At 40.9% G+C, this 17827-nt stretch overlaps 1 protein-coding gene across 2 annotated transcripts in view; it reads right to left on the bottom strand.

Moving 5' to 3' along the window:
* The window catches only part of SCFD2 (sec1 family domain containing 2), a 390385-nt gene that overhangs the window by 141809 nt on the left and 230749 nt on the right, over positions 1–17827 (bottom strand). Inside the window, exon 6 of one of the 2 annotated variants that reach the window (XM_065914499.1) lies at positions 10328–10525. The exons of the other annotated variant lie outside the window; for it this stretch is intronic. Coding sequence (XP_065770571.1) covers positions 10328–10525 — 198 coding nt within the window. The remainder of the gene's footprint in view (positions 1–10327; positions 10526–17827) is intronic. 2 annotated transcript variants of the gene reach the window in all.

Genomic DNA, 17827 nt, shown 5'->3' with positions numbered 1-17827 from the left:
GAAGAGACTCAGCAGATCACCTCTGGAAACCAAACACAACCCTCCCAGAGGACGCTGAGGACATGTATCAGAAACAAAACGCATACCAGTCTGACTCTGCTTACTAAGAACTATCTGATGCATGTACTCACGGTGGACACATCTCAGATTGTCTGTGTCCGTCTTACTTTAGACTAAGGGTGGCGGTAATGAGGTTTTTTGTGGCAGCCTTCCACACAGTATGTACTCGAGACAGCCAGTTATGAAGCCGAGCAGCCTGTAGAATTATCGAAGTGATAGCCCAGTTGAATGCGCCAATTCTCACTTGATAAGTAAAGAATCATACTCAATGCTGAAAGGATTTCTGATCAGTCAGGCTGTCTCATACCCAGATGACAGGAGTAAACAGCAGTACATTTCCTAGGTTACCATGTGACTTACATTCATTAAGAGTCTTAAAAAAGACTGCAGCCTTTGACCTAGTAATTCCATTTCCATGACTTTATCCTAAGGAAGTAGTTGAAGATAAGGACAAAAACTTATGCACAAGGATATTCAAAATCTAGAAAAAACTGAAATGTTCAAAAATAGGAAATGCTTAGGTAACTAATAGTAGATCTTAGAACATTAGGCAACGATTAGAGGTAAATTTGTTCCCTGGTGGCTCAGTGGTAAAGAACCAGCTTGCCAATGGAGAAGACTTGGGTTTGATCCCTGGGTCAGGAAGATGCCCTAGAGAAGGTAATGGTAACCCACTCAATATTCTTGCCTGGAAAACTCCATGGACAGAGGAGCCTGGAGAGCTACAGTCCATGGGGCCACAAAGAGTTGGACACGACTGAGCAACTAAAAATACAAAAAAGGTAAATTAAAAAAAATAACTTGGGAAGAAATCCTGATATCAAGGTTATATACTTAAGCCTTATTTATATAGGTATATGTACATTTATACATACACATGCCTATGAGCTGAAAGAAACTTCCCAAAATATTTATACTGGTCACCTGTAGGTGATGGGATTAAATTTTATTTAAAATCTTTAGCTTCAGAGCTTTCTACTATAAATACATATTACTTAATTTTTAAAAATACCATTGACCTGATTATAAAATGACAATTTACTACTTCATCATTAGGAGAAGAAATAAGAAGTAAAAGTTCCATTTAGATTTAAAGGGCCCGGAGAACCTCAACACCAGGGGAGCATGTGATCACATCAGTGTGGCTGACATTCTCTCAGCCTCTCAGAACTATTACTCTTGTAAAAATCACCTCCAGACAAACTTCCAAACGGTGTATGGTCAGGCAACGGTGCTACTCTGCGGCCTGCTCGCAGTGGTCACTCATTGATTTAATTTAGATTAATATGGTCAGTCTTTGCTGGCTATCCTGCTTTGGATTCCAGGCAGTGCTAATTATTATTGTAAAAGACAAGCGTCTCAGGAGTTTAAAGTCGAGGCCCAGAGGCCACCATCTACACTTCTGTTCGTCGGCTCCCCAAATTACAAGAGTCTGGTGAGTCAGTAAGAAAGATTCCAAACACAAGGGTCAACACTGGGCTGCTGACCTTCCTGACCCCACCTCAGAGCCAAGAGCTGCAGAGCAGTTTTTCCTCCCACGCCAAAACTATTAGCAGCCAGCTTGTCGTGGTCGATTCTTTTCTTTGACGACTATCTTTGAATACAGAATGGCTCTTCCTATGCCCACACACTAAATTAGCATGCCATTTCAGGCCTTTATTAACGTCCTGGTAACAAAACTGTACTTGCTAACATTAGTTCTCATTAATTAAATGATATTCTCTTTCAAATCATACTGTGGTCCCTGTAAAAATTCATCTGGTCTTGAGGGGATGTGAAAAGTGGGTTTATACACAGCTTACGGGAGAGCGGGCCCCTGTGCGAGAACAACTTTGTGACTGCCAGTGTGTGACAGCCCAGCTGCTCTTCCGAAGCCATTTTCAGAGAGCCAGGACAGACCCAGGCAGAGGTCAGGAAGCTGTCCATGCGCTTGTGTCTCTACTTCCCCATCCAGCCAGCCCCCAAATCCTGAGGATTCCCATCTGAAGAGCTCTGGGGTTTGTACCTTCAGTCCACACACTATCCAGTGCCCGGACCTGGGTCTCCTAAGAGATGAGTTCAGATCTCAGGGGCTGATGGCTGTTCCCCACAGTGCCTTCCCCTTCCTCCCGGACACAGGGCCAGTCTGTGTTCCCCGGCCTCCCTGCAGGCACGAGGGGCCACAGGACTGACTGCAGGGGCCATGTGACGCGGTGCGCCGCCACCACGTCTGCCCGTAAAGTACCCTGATGTGGTCATAGAACCGAGCCCTGAAGATGACGGAGCCTAGTGTTGAGGTTACTGCTCAGAGAGAGCTGATCATAAATACCAGTCTCTGCTCTTGATGAAAATTTGCGTGGAGGGACTTAATGCCATGGTAGATGGTTTTTGTTTTGGTTTTTTGAGTTATATTTTTGTCCCAGACATTCCTCCTTCCAGAATTGCTCCTGTAGCCACCTCATCAACTCTTGCTGACTTGACTAAGCCAGCATCAATGTGACACATAAAAAAAAAAAATCTTATATTATTTTAGGAATAATTTCTACTGTGATTCGCATGTACTTCACCTGTGGTAAAATACTAATAATGTGAAAATTTTCATTAAAACAGAAACACACTACTTTAGAGCCACAGGCATGAACTTACTGGGCCATTTAACTAATGATGGTGCTGTCAAATGTCTTAGATCTGTTTCAAATAATATGGAGTAGCTTCAAATATCCTGTTGGTTTTCAACAATAAGTTCAATTGTTTTAAAAATTGTCTTTGAAAGGATATCGTACAACCCTAACACTGAACTTGCTATTGCTAACTTTTTATAAAAGGGAAAACAGCATTAACTAATTTATTTTTCAGAATGGCAAATTTCAACATAGTTTATTCCCGTTGATTTAATTTAAAGCTAACAGGAATTACCAATTTTTTTCTAAACTTGCAAATCATTCCCTGAACAGGAACATACTGAATGGTATGAACTTTAAAAGATACAGTGCATGTTTTCGTTTGAAGAGCTACAATCTAGTGGGCAAGAGAGAAATGCAAATAAACAATGGTGACACAGTGCAAAAGGGAATGAGTTCTCCAGGGGGACCAGGAAGGTGAGGGTGCTGGGAAAAGCTCCCGGGAGAAGGTGACATTTGAGATCCGTCAGAATTTGATGATGTGGGAGAGAGGGAAGGAAGAGAGATGGTGCCTAGCCTTTTTTTCCCCCAGTAAATTTCTTTTATATACTTCAGAAAAATCTTGTTTTGTTCACAAAAAGTAAACAGTGCTGACAGATGAATAAGGTAATTGTTCCTCTGCAGTGCCTCTAGCCTTGGCCCTAGAGACCAGAAGACAGAACCCAGGTGACACTCTGTGATGACGGGTGCCAAGCCGGCAGATGGAAAACATTACAGGACCAGCTCTGCTCCAGTGACTGGATGCCAGCACCCCTGTTTGAAAAATGAGGAGGGGCCACAGGTCCCTGTATCATAGAGCATGATGGTTAATGCCACTGGGGATGCTGTCAAGTGATTTGGGCTGTGGGCGGAAACCCTCCTCCTACTACAGTTTCTTATTCTTTAAGCTTTGGGGGGTAGGAAAAACACGTCTCTGGTGGGTTAGGAGAAGGAGATTGGATTACAGGAGGACGTCAAATGCAAGTTAACTATTAAGAGGAACAAACATGGAAGGATGTTACTTTCCTTAAAAGGGGCCTGGATTTTTAAAAAATGATAGTGACAAGGAATAAGAACACAGTATCTGTCTGTCTTCTCTACCCATAAGGTAGCCCTGGAAATAAGCTGGAACCAACACAATCAGGGCCCCTGAGGCCATTGAAGGCCAACATTAAATAAGGCAGTAGGTCTAAGAAAAAACTTCTGATTTCTTGCTATCTGTTTGGTTTTCTGAGATATCTATTGTAATCTACAGTGTAACAAAGAACTGCTTATCTCCATCTATCTAGCAAACTGGAAGTCAGAAAATAAAGTAAAGATACTAAACTGGGAACATGAAGAACAGAGAAAGGTTAGGCCTTAGAGTTAAGAGACCTGGTTTTGAATTCCAGCTCTGTGTGACCTTGGCAAGTCTATACTTTTTCCTGATCTCTAAAGAAAGGATTAATCCCTCCCCAACTACCTCACAGGGTAATTTAGAGATCAGAATAGACGTGGGATAATAACTTAGAGACTGATTGGTCAGCTAGAAAAAAATGCAAGGAGGGTTGAATTTTTCTTAACATTAAGTAGCAACAGCAAAATAATAATTATAAGCTGTATGTGTATAGAGATTTGGACATTTTTATTCATTGCTTTATCCCCACAAAGTCTGGCATGAATGTGGAGTGTGAAAATTGTCTATTACATAAATCAATGAATGAGGTGAGGTAAACAAGCTCCAGTAGGCTTCTTGAAAAGTATACAAAAGGCTAAAAGGAAGGCACAATAAACCTCTTCAGTGCATCACAGGCAACTGACTTAATTTATGGTACACATAAGTAGTTGTGTCTTCTTGAGAACTTAGTAGAGAGTCCAATAAATATTTAGACTCAGGGGTACATGGGTCTGAATGCAGAACTAGATTCCAGGGAGGAAAATCCTTTCCTGTGATACTACATCTTATTTTAGACTCTTAATTCACTTCTCATGCCCTTCCTTCTGATTTGAATTTGCTCCCTCAAAGATGAGTATTGCTGAGATGAGTTGAAATCTGCATCTGTGTCTCCAATTCAATGAACTGTGTGTCTCTAACTGCACACTTGAGAAAACTGGGACACCAACTTCCCAAGGTATGGTTTGGGGAAAGGAATCACAGACCTACATGACCCTGGCCCTAAAAATACTGGTGTGGTTGCTGGAGGTTCCAGGAACCTGGGAGACTCAGTCCAAACTTAGAAGGTGGAGTCTGCCTGGACAGAATGCTGTGACATCAGTCCCCTCCCCCAAATTCTAACCTAATCTTAGTTCTCCCTTCTCCTTGGCTGTCAAGAATCTTGGTGCCAAATCTAGACCAATCCCAACAATACAGAACCCTGTGGCTTTTACCTTATGTCTTAGAATTACATGAGAGAGTATCTTACCTCTAGTTTCATTTTATTTTCTACTCTCCTCCTTTTGCTCCAGCATTATCACAGTTTTTACAGTGTTTTTTTTTTTTTTTTTTTTTTTTACTGGAAATCACTTTGGATATCTTTTGGCATAATATCAATAAATGCAACTCCAAGTGCCAGTCTGGGAGGCTTCCCAAGTGAAACCTGTTGTGTGTGAGCTCTTAGCTCACTGGCTGGGGCAGGTCTCACCATGTGAAGTTAATCATCCAAGAGAAAACTTCATCCCCAACACTGAGAACACCTCTCTTGGGTGGGAGATCACGGGTGGTGGTGGGGGAACCCTGCTAGTGACCAGTCAGAGCTCCAGAGACACAGTCATTCAAATGAATCTGCTCCGACTTGGAACCTAAACTCCAGAGTCAGCAGCAGCTCTGTTCTCAGGCATCTGGAAACAACTACCCAATGGAAACCTGCTGTTCACAAGATGTTTGCTTTCGTTAAGTATTTGTGGCTGTGTTTCTAAAAGCCTTATGGCAAGTCCTGGTCATCACAAGGAAACCTGAAGACTTGAAGATTCGCTTACCTCACCAGTGTGAAGGTTTCTGGGCTACATACATTTTGGCTCCAGAAAAGTCCTCTAAAGAGGTGATGGGTTCTATGACTCACCTCCCAGAATATTGGAAATAAAAGCAAAACTAAACAAATGGGACCTAATGAAACTTAAAAGCTTCTGCACTACAAAGGAAACTATAAGTAAGGTGAAAAGACAGCAAATAGATTGGGAGAAAATAATAGCAAATGAAGAAACAGATAAACGATTAATCTCAAAAATACACAAGCAATTCCTGAAGCTCAATTCCAGAAAAATAAATGACCCAATCAAAAAATAGGCCAAAGAACTAAACAGACATTTCTCCAAAGAAGACATACAGATGGCTAACAAACATGAAAAGATGCTCAACATCACTCATTATTAGAGAAATGCAAATCAAAACCACAATGAGGTACCATTACACGCCAGTCAGGATGGCTGCTATCCAAAAGTCTACAAGCAATAAATGCTGGAGAGGGTGTAGAGAAAAGGGAACCCTCTTACACTGTTGGTGGGAATGCAAACTAGTACAGCCACTATGGAAAACAGTGTGGAGATTTCTTAAAAAACTGGAAATAGAACTGCCATATGACCCAGCAATCCCACTTCTGGGCATACACACCGAGGAAACCAGATCTGAAAGAGACACGTGCACCCCAATGTTCATCGCAGCACTGTTTATAATAGCCAGGACATGGAAGCAACCTAGATGCCCATCAGCAGACGAATGGATAAGGAAGCTGTGGTACATATACACCATGGAATATTACTCAACCGTTAAAAAGAATTCATTTGAATCAGTTCTAATGAGAAGGATGAAACTGGAGCCCATTATACAGAGTGAAGTAAGCCAGAAAGATAAAGAACATTACAGCATACTAACACATATATATGGAATTTAGAAAGATGGTAATGATAACCCTATATGCAAAACAGAAAAAGAGACACAGAAGTACAGAACAGACTTTTGAACTCTGTGGGAGAAGGTGAGGGTGGGATGTTTTAAAAGAACAGCATGTATATTATCTATAGTTAAACAGATCACCAGCCCAAGTGGGATGCATGAGACAAGTCCTCGGGCCTGGTGCACTGGGAGGACCCAGAGGAGTCGGGTGGAGAGGGAGGTGGGAGGGGTATCGGGATGGGGAATATGTGTAACTCTGTGGCTGATTCATGTCAATGTATGACAAAACCAACTGAAATGTTGTGAAGTAATTAGCCTCCAACTAATAAAAAAAAAAAATTAAAAAAAAAAAAAGAGAGGTGATGGCTGGCTCAATTCTTCTCTTATTCAACTCAAACAGGCTAACAAACATTGGGAACTGAAGGCTTTTTTATCCAGCCAGTTCTAGGTGATGAATTTAACAGAATTTAAAGCCCTGTTTAAATGGCATGGTTGACTTGGAGGAATATATTGATACAAAAGATGGGGGAGGGGTGGAAATTTGAAGAAAAGTGATACCAAGTAGCCAGATAATAAGTATTTATCAAATAAATGGTGGAACAAATAAACTGGTAGACTAAGACACTATCAGTTCTTTATAAACCCTTCATTTGGCCTGTTTTGAAGACTGGCTATCTAAAATCTTAATAAATAAAAATAACCAAAAAAAATTCCATTTTCCCCCTTTACTAGTATTTTAATTGAAAGGTTATTTTTTAAATGTCTACATCCATTTCCTTTGCCTTCAGCAACTCCAAGTCGGTTCTTAGCTGACCCACAGAAGGATGTTACTACAAAAGGGTTCAGGTATCTTTGCTTCTGTTTTACCACCACTTCAGTAAGAAAATTGCAACCCACTTCACTATTCTTGCCTGGAGAATCCCATGGACAGAGGAGCCTGGTGGGCTGCAGTCCATGAGGTTGCAGAGTTGGACTGGAAGGAGCAACTAACACTTCAGTAATCACACATTGACCCAGATTATTCCAGGCATGAGCAGTTTGAAGAAGTCAGTCCTTGGTAACCCAGAGGCATTAAAATAGCTTCTAAAACTGTGAATCCTCCCCACCCCCAGAGCATCAGCCTGGACTGTGAGCATCTGTTCCATCTAGCCCACTGGTTACACTGTACCTTATCTACTCATGGTTGAGGAGTGTTATGATCCAGTCCTGCCTTGTTGCTCTGCTGCAAGCCCCTATTCTTATAGTTAGGAATAGAAGGAGTGAAAGGAAGGGGGGGTAGGGGTGGCTCAGCCCTTCTGGGTGGCCATCTCTTAAATAGAAATCTATACTTGCTCATATAAATACCACTCTAAGTTTTTCAAATTCTCCAATCACATTTACACATTCAAAACGATCTTTATTTCCATGGTTTTCCTGGATGAAACACAGATGGGGATATCCGTTGTACAACAAAATTATAAAATCAACGCTAAAGCAAACATTGCTGTTAATCCACAAAATGTTTTTTGGTTTAATTGATGCCAAATAGCATTGATACTTCCAAACCAAGCAATATATCAAAGAAAACCAAATATTCTCTGTGCTAGTAATAGAGAATGCCCAGTAAGTACAATTTAGAGATCACCCCTGCAGGAGGAAGACAGCGCCTCTCCAAGCTCCAGCATTCACTTCTAAAGCCTTCTCGGTGGATTCTATTACGGTATCACACCTCCACCCCCCACCCCATCCCCCAGTTACTCAAGGGCATCATATTTCTACTATAAATGCTAAGACTCAAGTATTTTTTTTAAGAATTTCAAAAAGTTACTCAGTTCATGAAGGAGAAATTACCACACTGTGAGCTATTTAAGGACAAGACTAAGTCATCTTATTCACTTTTGATGGCCATGTGGCCTGCTCCTGAGCCTGACAGAAGATACAAAAATTTACTAACTGGAGTCATATTACTGAGTTCATGGGTTTAATTTTGAAGCAAAAGTCTGTCAAGACCCAACCTTTGTTAAATACAAGTAAAACTAACTTGATTTGCACAAGGACACTTTCACATATTAAACATTTCAAGAAATCTTTTAACTTGGACTGAATTATGTTCTTAAAATCTACTAGGGTTATCATGGATGATATAAATGACTCAAAGTTTTTCATTTTGTTAGGAAAAGTCCATAAAATTTTCCAAAAAAGCAAGCTATCACCACCTAAACAACAACTACAAATTCTTGTGCTAAATTGTTGTTACACTAGGAACTTTTTCCCATACTGCTTCTTAAATTAACCCTCTGTTCCCCTTGGAGACACTGGGAACTCATTGCTTTCAGGATTAGAATATTCTAGTTGGAAAGGACCTTCCAAGAATATTCAGTCCAGATCTTTCATTTACAGGATAGGAAAACCAGCCCAGATTCCAGGGCTAATTAGAGGCAAAAGCAAAGCTCCCAAGGGCAGGAACTAACATTAGATTTTCAATGTCTATCTAACAGAATGCCTGGTACACAGTAGATATTCAATAGATACTTGTTGGATAAACAAATGACTTAACAGGAGCTGAAAATGCTGTCTCTGAGTTCCCTGTCCAGTCTTTCTACGGAACTATGGCCAAGTCATAAGACCAGTCTTGCAGTGATACACTCAATGGGAAATAGGGATGTCAGACCACATGCTTGGAGATGGGCATCTCCATGGCTGAGTTACCTCTTGCCAGCTGTGGATACCAGGATGAAGTTACAGTGAGAATCCTACACATGATCCTGGCATACTAGAATCATGTACTGCTATTTCCTAACCTCACATCTTCAGGCAGTCACTCCAGGAGCCTGATCCATGTGGATATCTGAACCTCTCCAGAGCTTCCACACAACCAGAGTAGCAGCAACTGCGTCTTCAAGGTCACTGGAACACGCTGTGGTCCAGGGAACCAGAAGGAACTTCATGAAATGCAAACTTTCAAACTTAAACCATTTAAAATAAAAAAAAATTTAAAGGAAAAAAGCAAAGAATGGAGAATAACAAATTTCAAAGTTGAAAATGGTTACTAAACTCTTCCAGATTTTCCCTACTAGTAAAATTGTGAAGTGAAAATTTCTCTGACTGAATGAGATGTGCATGCCTTATTCTTATAGTAATTGTCGCCCTGATGACCTGTCAGAATTAATATACACCAACATAATAGGGGTGGGGGTGGAGGGGCTTCCCTGGTGACTCAGACGGCAAAGAATCTGTCGGCAATGCAGGAGACCTAGGTTCTATCCCTGGGTCAGAAAGATCCCCCGGAGAAGGGCATGGCAACCCACTCCAGTAATTTTGCCTGGAAAATCCCATGGACAGAGGAGCCTAGTGGGCTACAATTCCCAGGGCTGCAAAGAGCTGGATACGACTAAAGTGACTTAGCCTGCACGCACCCAACATAACAGATCCTTTCAAGTTTCTACTGACTACAGTAGCAGTGAGAGGTGAGCCAGCCTCATCCAGACCATGGACGTGTTTGCCTGGAGTGCTCTAAGCTTAAGAGCTTTGCAAACACCTCCTCGCAGCCACCGCATTTCTCCCCTGTCTTCCAGGCCAAGAGGCAGGGATCTCAATAAATATGGCCCAGTCTTCTTCCTGAGAGGTTTAGACAGAGGTCCCTCTCAGCCCCCAGTGTCTATAATTTCATGTGTCACTTTGGCAGTTCTGCAAATTCTTCATGTGAAAATCTGTGGGTGGTTTGTAAAATAGTAGGAATTATTAATACACATATATTAAATGAAAAATATACTTAGACAACCTGTGTGTTCTGAGTCTTGTCCAACTCTTTGTGACCCCATGGACTGTAGCCCTCCAGGCTCCTGTGACCATGGAATTTTCCCGGCTATATTGGAGTGGGTTGTCATTTCCTCCTCCAGGGGATCTTCTTGACCCAGGGATCGAACCTGCATCTTCTGCATCTCCTGCATTGGCAGGTGGGTTTTTACCCCTGCACCACCTGGGAAGGCCAATGAAAAATATGCCAAATTTTGGGACAATTCAGATTCTATTTTTTCCCTAGGATACACTAGTGATAGAAACATTAAAGACGTAAGAAAATTATACGAGGGAAAATGCTTAAGATTGTATACACTGACTTTTGGGGGGGGGTTGGGGGTGGTCAAAGTAGACAAAAGACTGCAAGCATCTTATTTTCTTGGAAAGAGGTATCGGCGTATCTTGGTAAAACTCAGTTTCTGTAGCATTCTTTGTGACCCATGCTGTAGCATTACTGGTATGTTCTGCAGATCTGTCGTCTCTCTCCAATTAAGTGACCAGTGAGGGACTGTGTCCTACTGCTTCATAGCATGACTCGGTGCCATGTACTCACCCTGGATGGAAGAGAAGAAGGAAGGGAGGAAAAGAAGAAGGACAAAAGAGGTAGAAAGAAGAAAGATCTTCCCCAGGCTTCTAGGTTTCTCCTGGCCAAGCATTTTATGGGTTAAGTTTAAAGCATGGAGCACCTGCCTGGCTCTTTTTAAGTTTGCCAAAGTAACTTATTTTTCTGAATTCCTCTACCACAAATCTGATCACTTACTTGATGAAACATCCTCAGGGCTTCTGAGGGACAGGTAGGCCAGTGTATAGCAAACAAAATGCGACAGGTTGGAGGGGAGGTGTGTTTTCTGAACCATTTCCTTGGTAAATGCAGGCTCCATTTTTTATATCTTGTTTTGGGGTCCTACTGGCTGACACTCCCCTTCAAGAATGGGAGTTTCTAATAATCTGTTCTAATACCAGAAGAAAGTCAAGCTTCTAGTAATAAAAAGATTGTATTACTTGGAGTTTAAACAAATATCAAACGTTCTTGAGCTATAAAAATTTCCTTCTAATAGTTGTGTATGTGTGCATGTGTATTTTGAGTGTAAGGGGAACCATTCTGTAATTTCACACTTTCTCTATTAGGAAGAATCTGGAAAAAGTTAACACCAATAATTATCTTTGAAAAAATTCTACCAAAAATATTTAAACCAAAGGGTATACACATTGTTTTTCATTAACTTTGTTCTTCTTCCTGTCCAATCCTGCCTTAAACAATGCAAGTTTTTATGACCTGAGATTAACTACAAAATGCATTCCCTTTGACTTCATTAAACTATAAACAAGTTTATGGTCTAAATGGGATTTGGTAGCTTCATTTCTTGGGATAAATTCAGCAGTGATATGGCAGACATTTAAAATTCATAACTCTGAAAGAAAATAAATTGTCTAGAAATATATCAACACACATGCAGTCATTTGATTTTGATAAATGTGCAAAGGCAATTCCGTGGACAAAGGATAATCTTTTCAGTGAATGACACTGAACTGATTGGACATTCATAAACAAAATATGAACCTTAACCAAGAAAATTAACTCTAACTGGATTACAGGTCTGAATGTAAGAGTTAAAACTATAATACTTCTAGAAGAAAACACAAGAGAAAATCACTGAAGTCTCAGGTTAGGCAAGAATTTAAATATGACATGTAAGAATGATAAATTGGAAATCATCAAAATGTAAAGTTTCTGACATGTAAAAGACACAGTCTGAAAAGACAAACACAATCTGGAAGAATTACTTGCTGAATATCATCTCCTAAAGAATGTGTATCGAGAAAATACAAAGAACTCTCAAAACTCACTAATAAGAAAACAACCCAGTAAAAAAAATGGGAAGAGATCTGAACAGATACTTTACACAGGAAAGTATATCATTGTTATTTAGTTGCTGAGTCATGTCTGACTCTTTGCGATCCCATGGACTGTAGCCCACCAGGCCCCTCTGTCCATGGGATTTCCCAGTAAGAATACTGGAGTGCGTTGCCATTTCCTTCTCCAGGGAATCTTCCTGACCCTGATCTCCTGCATTGGCAGGTGGATTCTTTACCACTGAGCTACCAGGGAAGTTCTTAAGAAAGCATATGAATGGCAAATAAGCACGTGAAAAGATACTCATTAGTCACAACAAAAATGCAAATTAAAGCCACAATGAGGAACCACCACATAACTATCAGAATGGTTCAAAAAACAAGAAATTGATAATACTAAGTGCTGGTGAAAACACACAACGGGAATCCTCACACATTGCTGGTGGGAGTGCAAACTTGCATCGGCACTTTGGAAACAATTTGGCAGTTTTTCATAAAGTTAAACATACACTTATGTGACTCATCTCACTCCCGAGTATTTACCCAAAGGAAATTAAAGCTTACACGAACACAAAACCCTATACATGAGTATTTATAGTGGCTTAATTCATAATTTCAAAAACTAGAAGCAATCTAAATGTCCCTCAATAGGAGAACAGATAAGCAAACTGGCACCTCCACACAGTAGAACACCCAACAATAAAAATAATGAACTGATTCAGACAGTAACATTGCTAGATCTCAGAAACACTATGCTCAGTTAAATAAGCCACATCCTGCATAATTCCATTTTTATGATATTCTGGAAACAGCAAGATTATAGGAAGAGAAAATAGATTGTCAGGGGCAGATGGTAGAGAAAAGGGTTGACTACAAAAGGAAACTTTAAGAGTGATGGAACAGTTCTGTATCTTAATTGTGGTGGTGGTTACATGACTATATTTTTTCATCAAAACTCATAAAACATTACACCAAAAACAGTAAAATTTTCTGTACATGAACAAAAAACTGGATAAACAATTACTATCTCATGTAAATACTATCCATCAACAGAGGGAGGACTGTCCAAATAAATCATGGGCCACTTCACAAAAAGATAAAATACTCCTTTCAAAAAAGAATAAGCTGGTGCCTCAGATGGTAAAGAATCTGCCTCCAAGGCAGGAGACCTGGGTTGGACTCCAGGGTTTGGTTGAACTGTGACATGATGTTCGTTGTTGGATTGTTTGCATGTTTATCATAGATTTATCATAAGATCCCGGAGTTGGGAAGATCTCCTGGAGAAGGGCAACCAGCTCCAGTATTCTTGCCTGGAGAATTCCATGGACAGAGGAGCCTCATGGGCTATGCAGTCCATGGGATCACAAAGAGTCAGGCATGATGGAGAGACTAACACTTGCATTCACTTTCAGGTTTAGATCCAACAGCCGTAAACTATGTCTAAGAGAGAAAAGCATCCTCTCTCATTTGAATATCAATATGGAAAATCTGAATTTTCCCATCAGCAAGTGCCTGACAGGTTTAAAAGAACATTTTATATAATCAATGAAAAAGGCAAATCAAACCTGAGACATATCCTACAAGCACAGGTGCATCAAAAGCAAAGTTTTTTCCTTTTTTTTTAAAGTAGCTTCCAAACCTTAAGAGTGCTTTTTAAACACTTATGCTCTTTCAGATCTGAAGTTGTTTTTTCACAGTAAAATGTCTTTTCTCTCTAAAACCACATATATCCTTTATAGGCCAGAGAATGCCACTTGGCCAAACAAGGCAAGAAAATCTATGATAAACATGCAGACAATCCAACAATGAACATAATGTCACAGTTCAACCAAACCCTGGGAAATGTAGGTCTTGAATATTTTCTTGGAAACTTCTTCTTCCCTGTAAGCCAGAATATAAAGTTTTTTTAAGACTGCATTCAGTGAAAATAAAATGGTGGTGCTATAGTTTTAATGAAAGTGTTGGCCAATGTTAGGCTTTGAATGTAACATTTAAAAAAAATTAACTGGAAACACAAATTCACTCTTCGAGAGTCACATGGATCCAAAGATTTTCCTTAACAAGAACAACATGTTGAAGATACTTCTGGAAAGAAAAATGAATACAAGTCTAGAAAAATTTCTGTTTTCTGATTTACTGAGCTATTTACTGGCATTCACTGGAGTCCAATAAGAAAACTCTGTAGATGAGGTTGCAAACCCCTGGGGTTGGCAAATCTTTCCATGAGTCTGAAGAGGGTTCCACAGACCAGGGAGTCTGCCAAAATGAAGTCACCTTTCTTTGGTCCATCCTCAACTGTAAAGGAAACTGCATTTTTTTTTAATACAACTTTTCAGATCGATAATTGGGCTCTTGTACATTTCCTTATGGATATTCAAATGTTCACAGACGAGTTTGTTTAAAATAGCTTTCATTTTAAAACTGTCTGGTTTTAATGAAAATGAGCTTGAGTAGAGAGTTTTATATAGCAATTATAGCTTATGTCTAAGGCCTCTGTTTTCCCCATTATGTGTTTCACTCTTAAGTACAAAAGGGTGAAGGAAAGAAGACACCTAACAGAAAAGAATATATATTTATATTAAGAATCTGCATCCTGAGATTTCCCTCTACCAGCACCTCAATCTACCGTCAACAGTAGTCTTCGTGCTCTAGTTTATTGTCTTCAGAATTCTGAAAAGCTCTTTTGTACTTTCACTTTCCATTCCATTAAAGAAGAAGATTGATCTTCTTTAGGGGGAGCCCCATTTGGAATCAGAGACTGGTTCTCAGGACATGACCTAAAACATAAACCACTGCTGTTCAATAAATGTTCATTCTCCCTTTCTCACTCTTCAGTCTTGATTCTCTCATTTGCTATCCAGGTTGCATATCTGATTATCACATCTATTAAAACAAGAGCCTTAAAACACTGATTTCATCAGGTAACTTCCCTGCTCAAAATTTTCCAGTGGCTCCCAACTGCCCACAGAATGTAATCTGAACATCGCTTACTGGCAATCAAGGCCCTCTGTAATCTGACTCCAACTACTTTAAGCTTCTCTATCACTTTTTTTTTTTTTTTTAATCTCTAGCACATTTTAAAGACAAATTCTAGTGGATCAGTTTAGTCACTGATTCCTGTCTTTAAATGGCAAGCCCCAAGAAAATCCTTCATTGTCCTCAACTTCAAGCACATCTTTGTGTGAGATCTGACAGCCCCATTCCTGCTCTACTGGATCACAACAGCCACAGGAACACCTGCCAAGTAATTAGTGCCTCCTTCACGTCCCTTGGACTGCAAGGAGATCCAACCAGTCCATCCTAAAGATCAGTCCTGGGTGTTCATTGGTAGGACTCACATTGAAGCTGAAACTCCAATACTTTGGCCACCTGATGTGAAGAGCTGACTCATTTGAAAAGACCCTGATGCTGGGAAAGATTGAAGGCAGGAGGAGAAGGGGACGACAGAGGATGAGATGGTTGGATGGCATCACCGACTCAATGGGCATGGGTTTGGGTGGACTCCAGGAGTTGGTGATGGACAGGGAGGCCTGGCATGCTGGGGATCACGGAGTTGCAGAGTCGGACACGACTGAGTGACTGAACTGAACTAAACTCACATCATGCATTTCCCATACAGTATCTTATTTCATCATGGAAACAACTTGTAAAGAAGGTGCTCTGATCCCTGTTTTACAGATAAGGGAACTGGAGCACAGTGACATTGACTTTGGGCTTCCCAGGTGGTGCTAGTGGGAAAAAACCCATCTGCCCATGCAACAGACCTAAGTGACGTGGGTTTGATCCCTGAGTTGTGAAGAGGAAGGCATGGCAACCCACTCCAGTATTCTTGCCTGGAGAATCCCATGGAAAGAGGAGTCTGGCAGGCTATAGTTCATGGAGTCGCAAAGAGTAGGACATGACTGAAGCGACAGCATGTGCAGCATGACACTGATTTAAGATCATGCTGCTCTTAGAGAAGGGTGAAAATGAGACTTTATCCTGAGGCTCCCCGATCCCACAGTCACTGCTCCTTCCTGGCTCTATGCTGCTCTCACCCATCTCTCCTGCTCTGAACCTTGCCCAGATTTCTCTTTGGCATCACTTGTGCTGTGCTGTGCTGACTCAGTCATGTCTGACTCTTTGTAACCCCATGGACTGCAGCCCACCAGGCTCCTCTGTCCATGAGGATTCTCCAGGCAAGAACACTGGACTGGGTTGCCATGCTGTCCTCCGGGGCTCTTCCCAACCCAGGGATCAGACCAGGTCTCCTGCACTGCAGGCAGATTCTTTACCATCTACGCCCCCAGAGAAGCCCTTTTCATCACTTAGTTGACACTTAATCTCATTCTGTTTTGAATGGCTGGTTACATGGTTCACTTGTGCTTACTTTCCCAATGTGATTGTTAGAGGGCAGTGACTTCACACTTACTGAGAAATCACCCCCATCAGCCTCTAGCATGGTGCTGTGGACACAGCAAGTACACAGCAGGTGAGCGTGGCTTGAAATCCTACATACATGTTCCTTTCGAACTGGGTTCTCCCCTTGGCCTCTTATTTCTGTCAATAGCACTGCACTCTTTGTGGAGCTAAGGTTATCAAATGAAGAGCATATCTTTTGTATCTTTAGCCCATGCAATTAGCAGGGGGTGTAACTCATACAGGATATGCAGAAGGAGGTGAGCCTGAACGCAGTATCAATTGTCTGGCATGAATAAAATCTTAAATAGAGTTAAGTAAATCATCTGATGAAGGAGCTTTATAAACAATCTACATTGGAATTTGATACTTTTTCTCTAAGCATACCTCAATTTCATACAGCGCGATTCATTTAAACCAAAAATTTAATTTTCTCCAATGCAATAAAAATACAACAGTTTGAGATTCTATAATGTTTTATTATGGAAACTTACTAGCATGAAAATTGGAAAGCAGGTAGCTGTGTTTAACACAGATATTTTTCTCTGACTACTTTGGCTGAAAATTTCTTTTCAGTTCAGTCTCTCAGTCGTGTCCAACTCTTTGTGACCCCATGGACTGCAGTATACCAGGCTTCCCTGTCCATCACCAACTCCCGGAGCCTAGTCAAACTTATGTCCATTGCATTGGTGACGCCATCCAACCATCTCATCCTCTGTTGTCCCCTTCTCCTTTTTTAATTTCTTTTAAATGTTCTAAATTGTGCAAGGACTTCCCCAGTGGCTCAGATGATAAAGAATCTGCCTGCAATGCAGGAGACCTAGGTTCAATCCCTGGATTGGGAAGATCCCCTGGAGGAGTGCATGGCAACCCACTCCAGTATTCTTTCCTGGAGAATCCCCATGGACAGAGGAGCCTAGTGGGCTACAGTCTATGGGGTTGCAAAGAGCTGGACACAACTGAGCAACTAAACATATACATACAGCACACACAAAGTGCAATGATAAATATCTCTGTATCTCTATTCTTTGGGTTCTCTATCTTTTTTGCAAACCACAGCCACGTTAAGTTCTTCCAGTGGACACTTCTTATTCATTACCTCTTACAGCAGGTTCACCATGGAATTCCAGCACTGTCAAAAAGCACTGTTTTCTAACGACTCATATCTTACTGATGAATTTGTAAAGGATCTTTACCAAGAGTGAAAATGATAGCTAGTTTTGAAAGTGGG

The sequence above is a fragment of the Muntiacus reevesi genome, chromosome 22, assembly GCF_963930625.1.
Source record: "Muntiacus reevesi chromosome 22, mMunRee1.1, whole genome shotgun sequence".
Lineage (NCBI taxonomy): Eukaryota > Metazoa > Chordata > Mammalia > Artiodactyla > Cervidae > Muntiacus > Muntiacus reevesi.
Note: the sequence above shows the minus strand (reverse complement) of the source record. Positions and strands in the feature narration are given on the sequence as shown.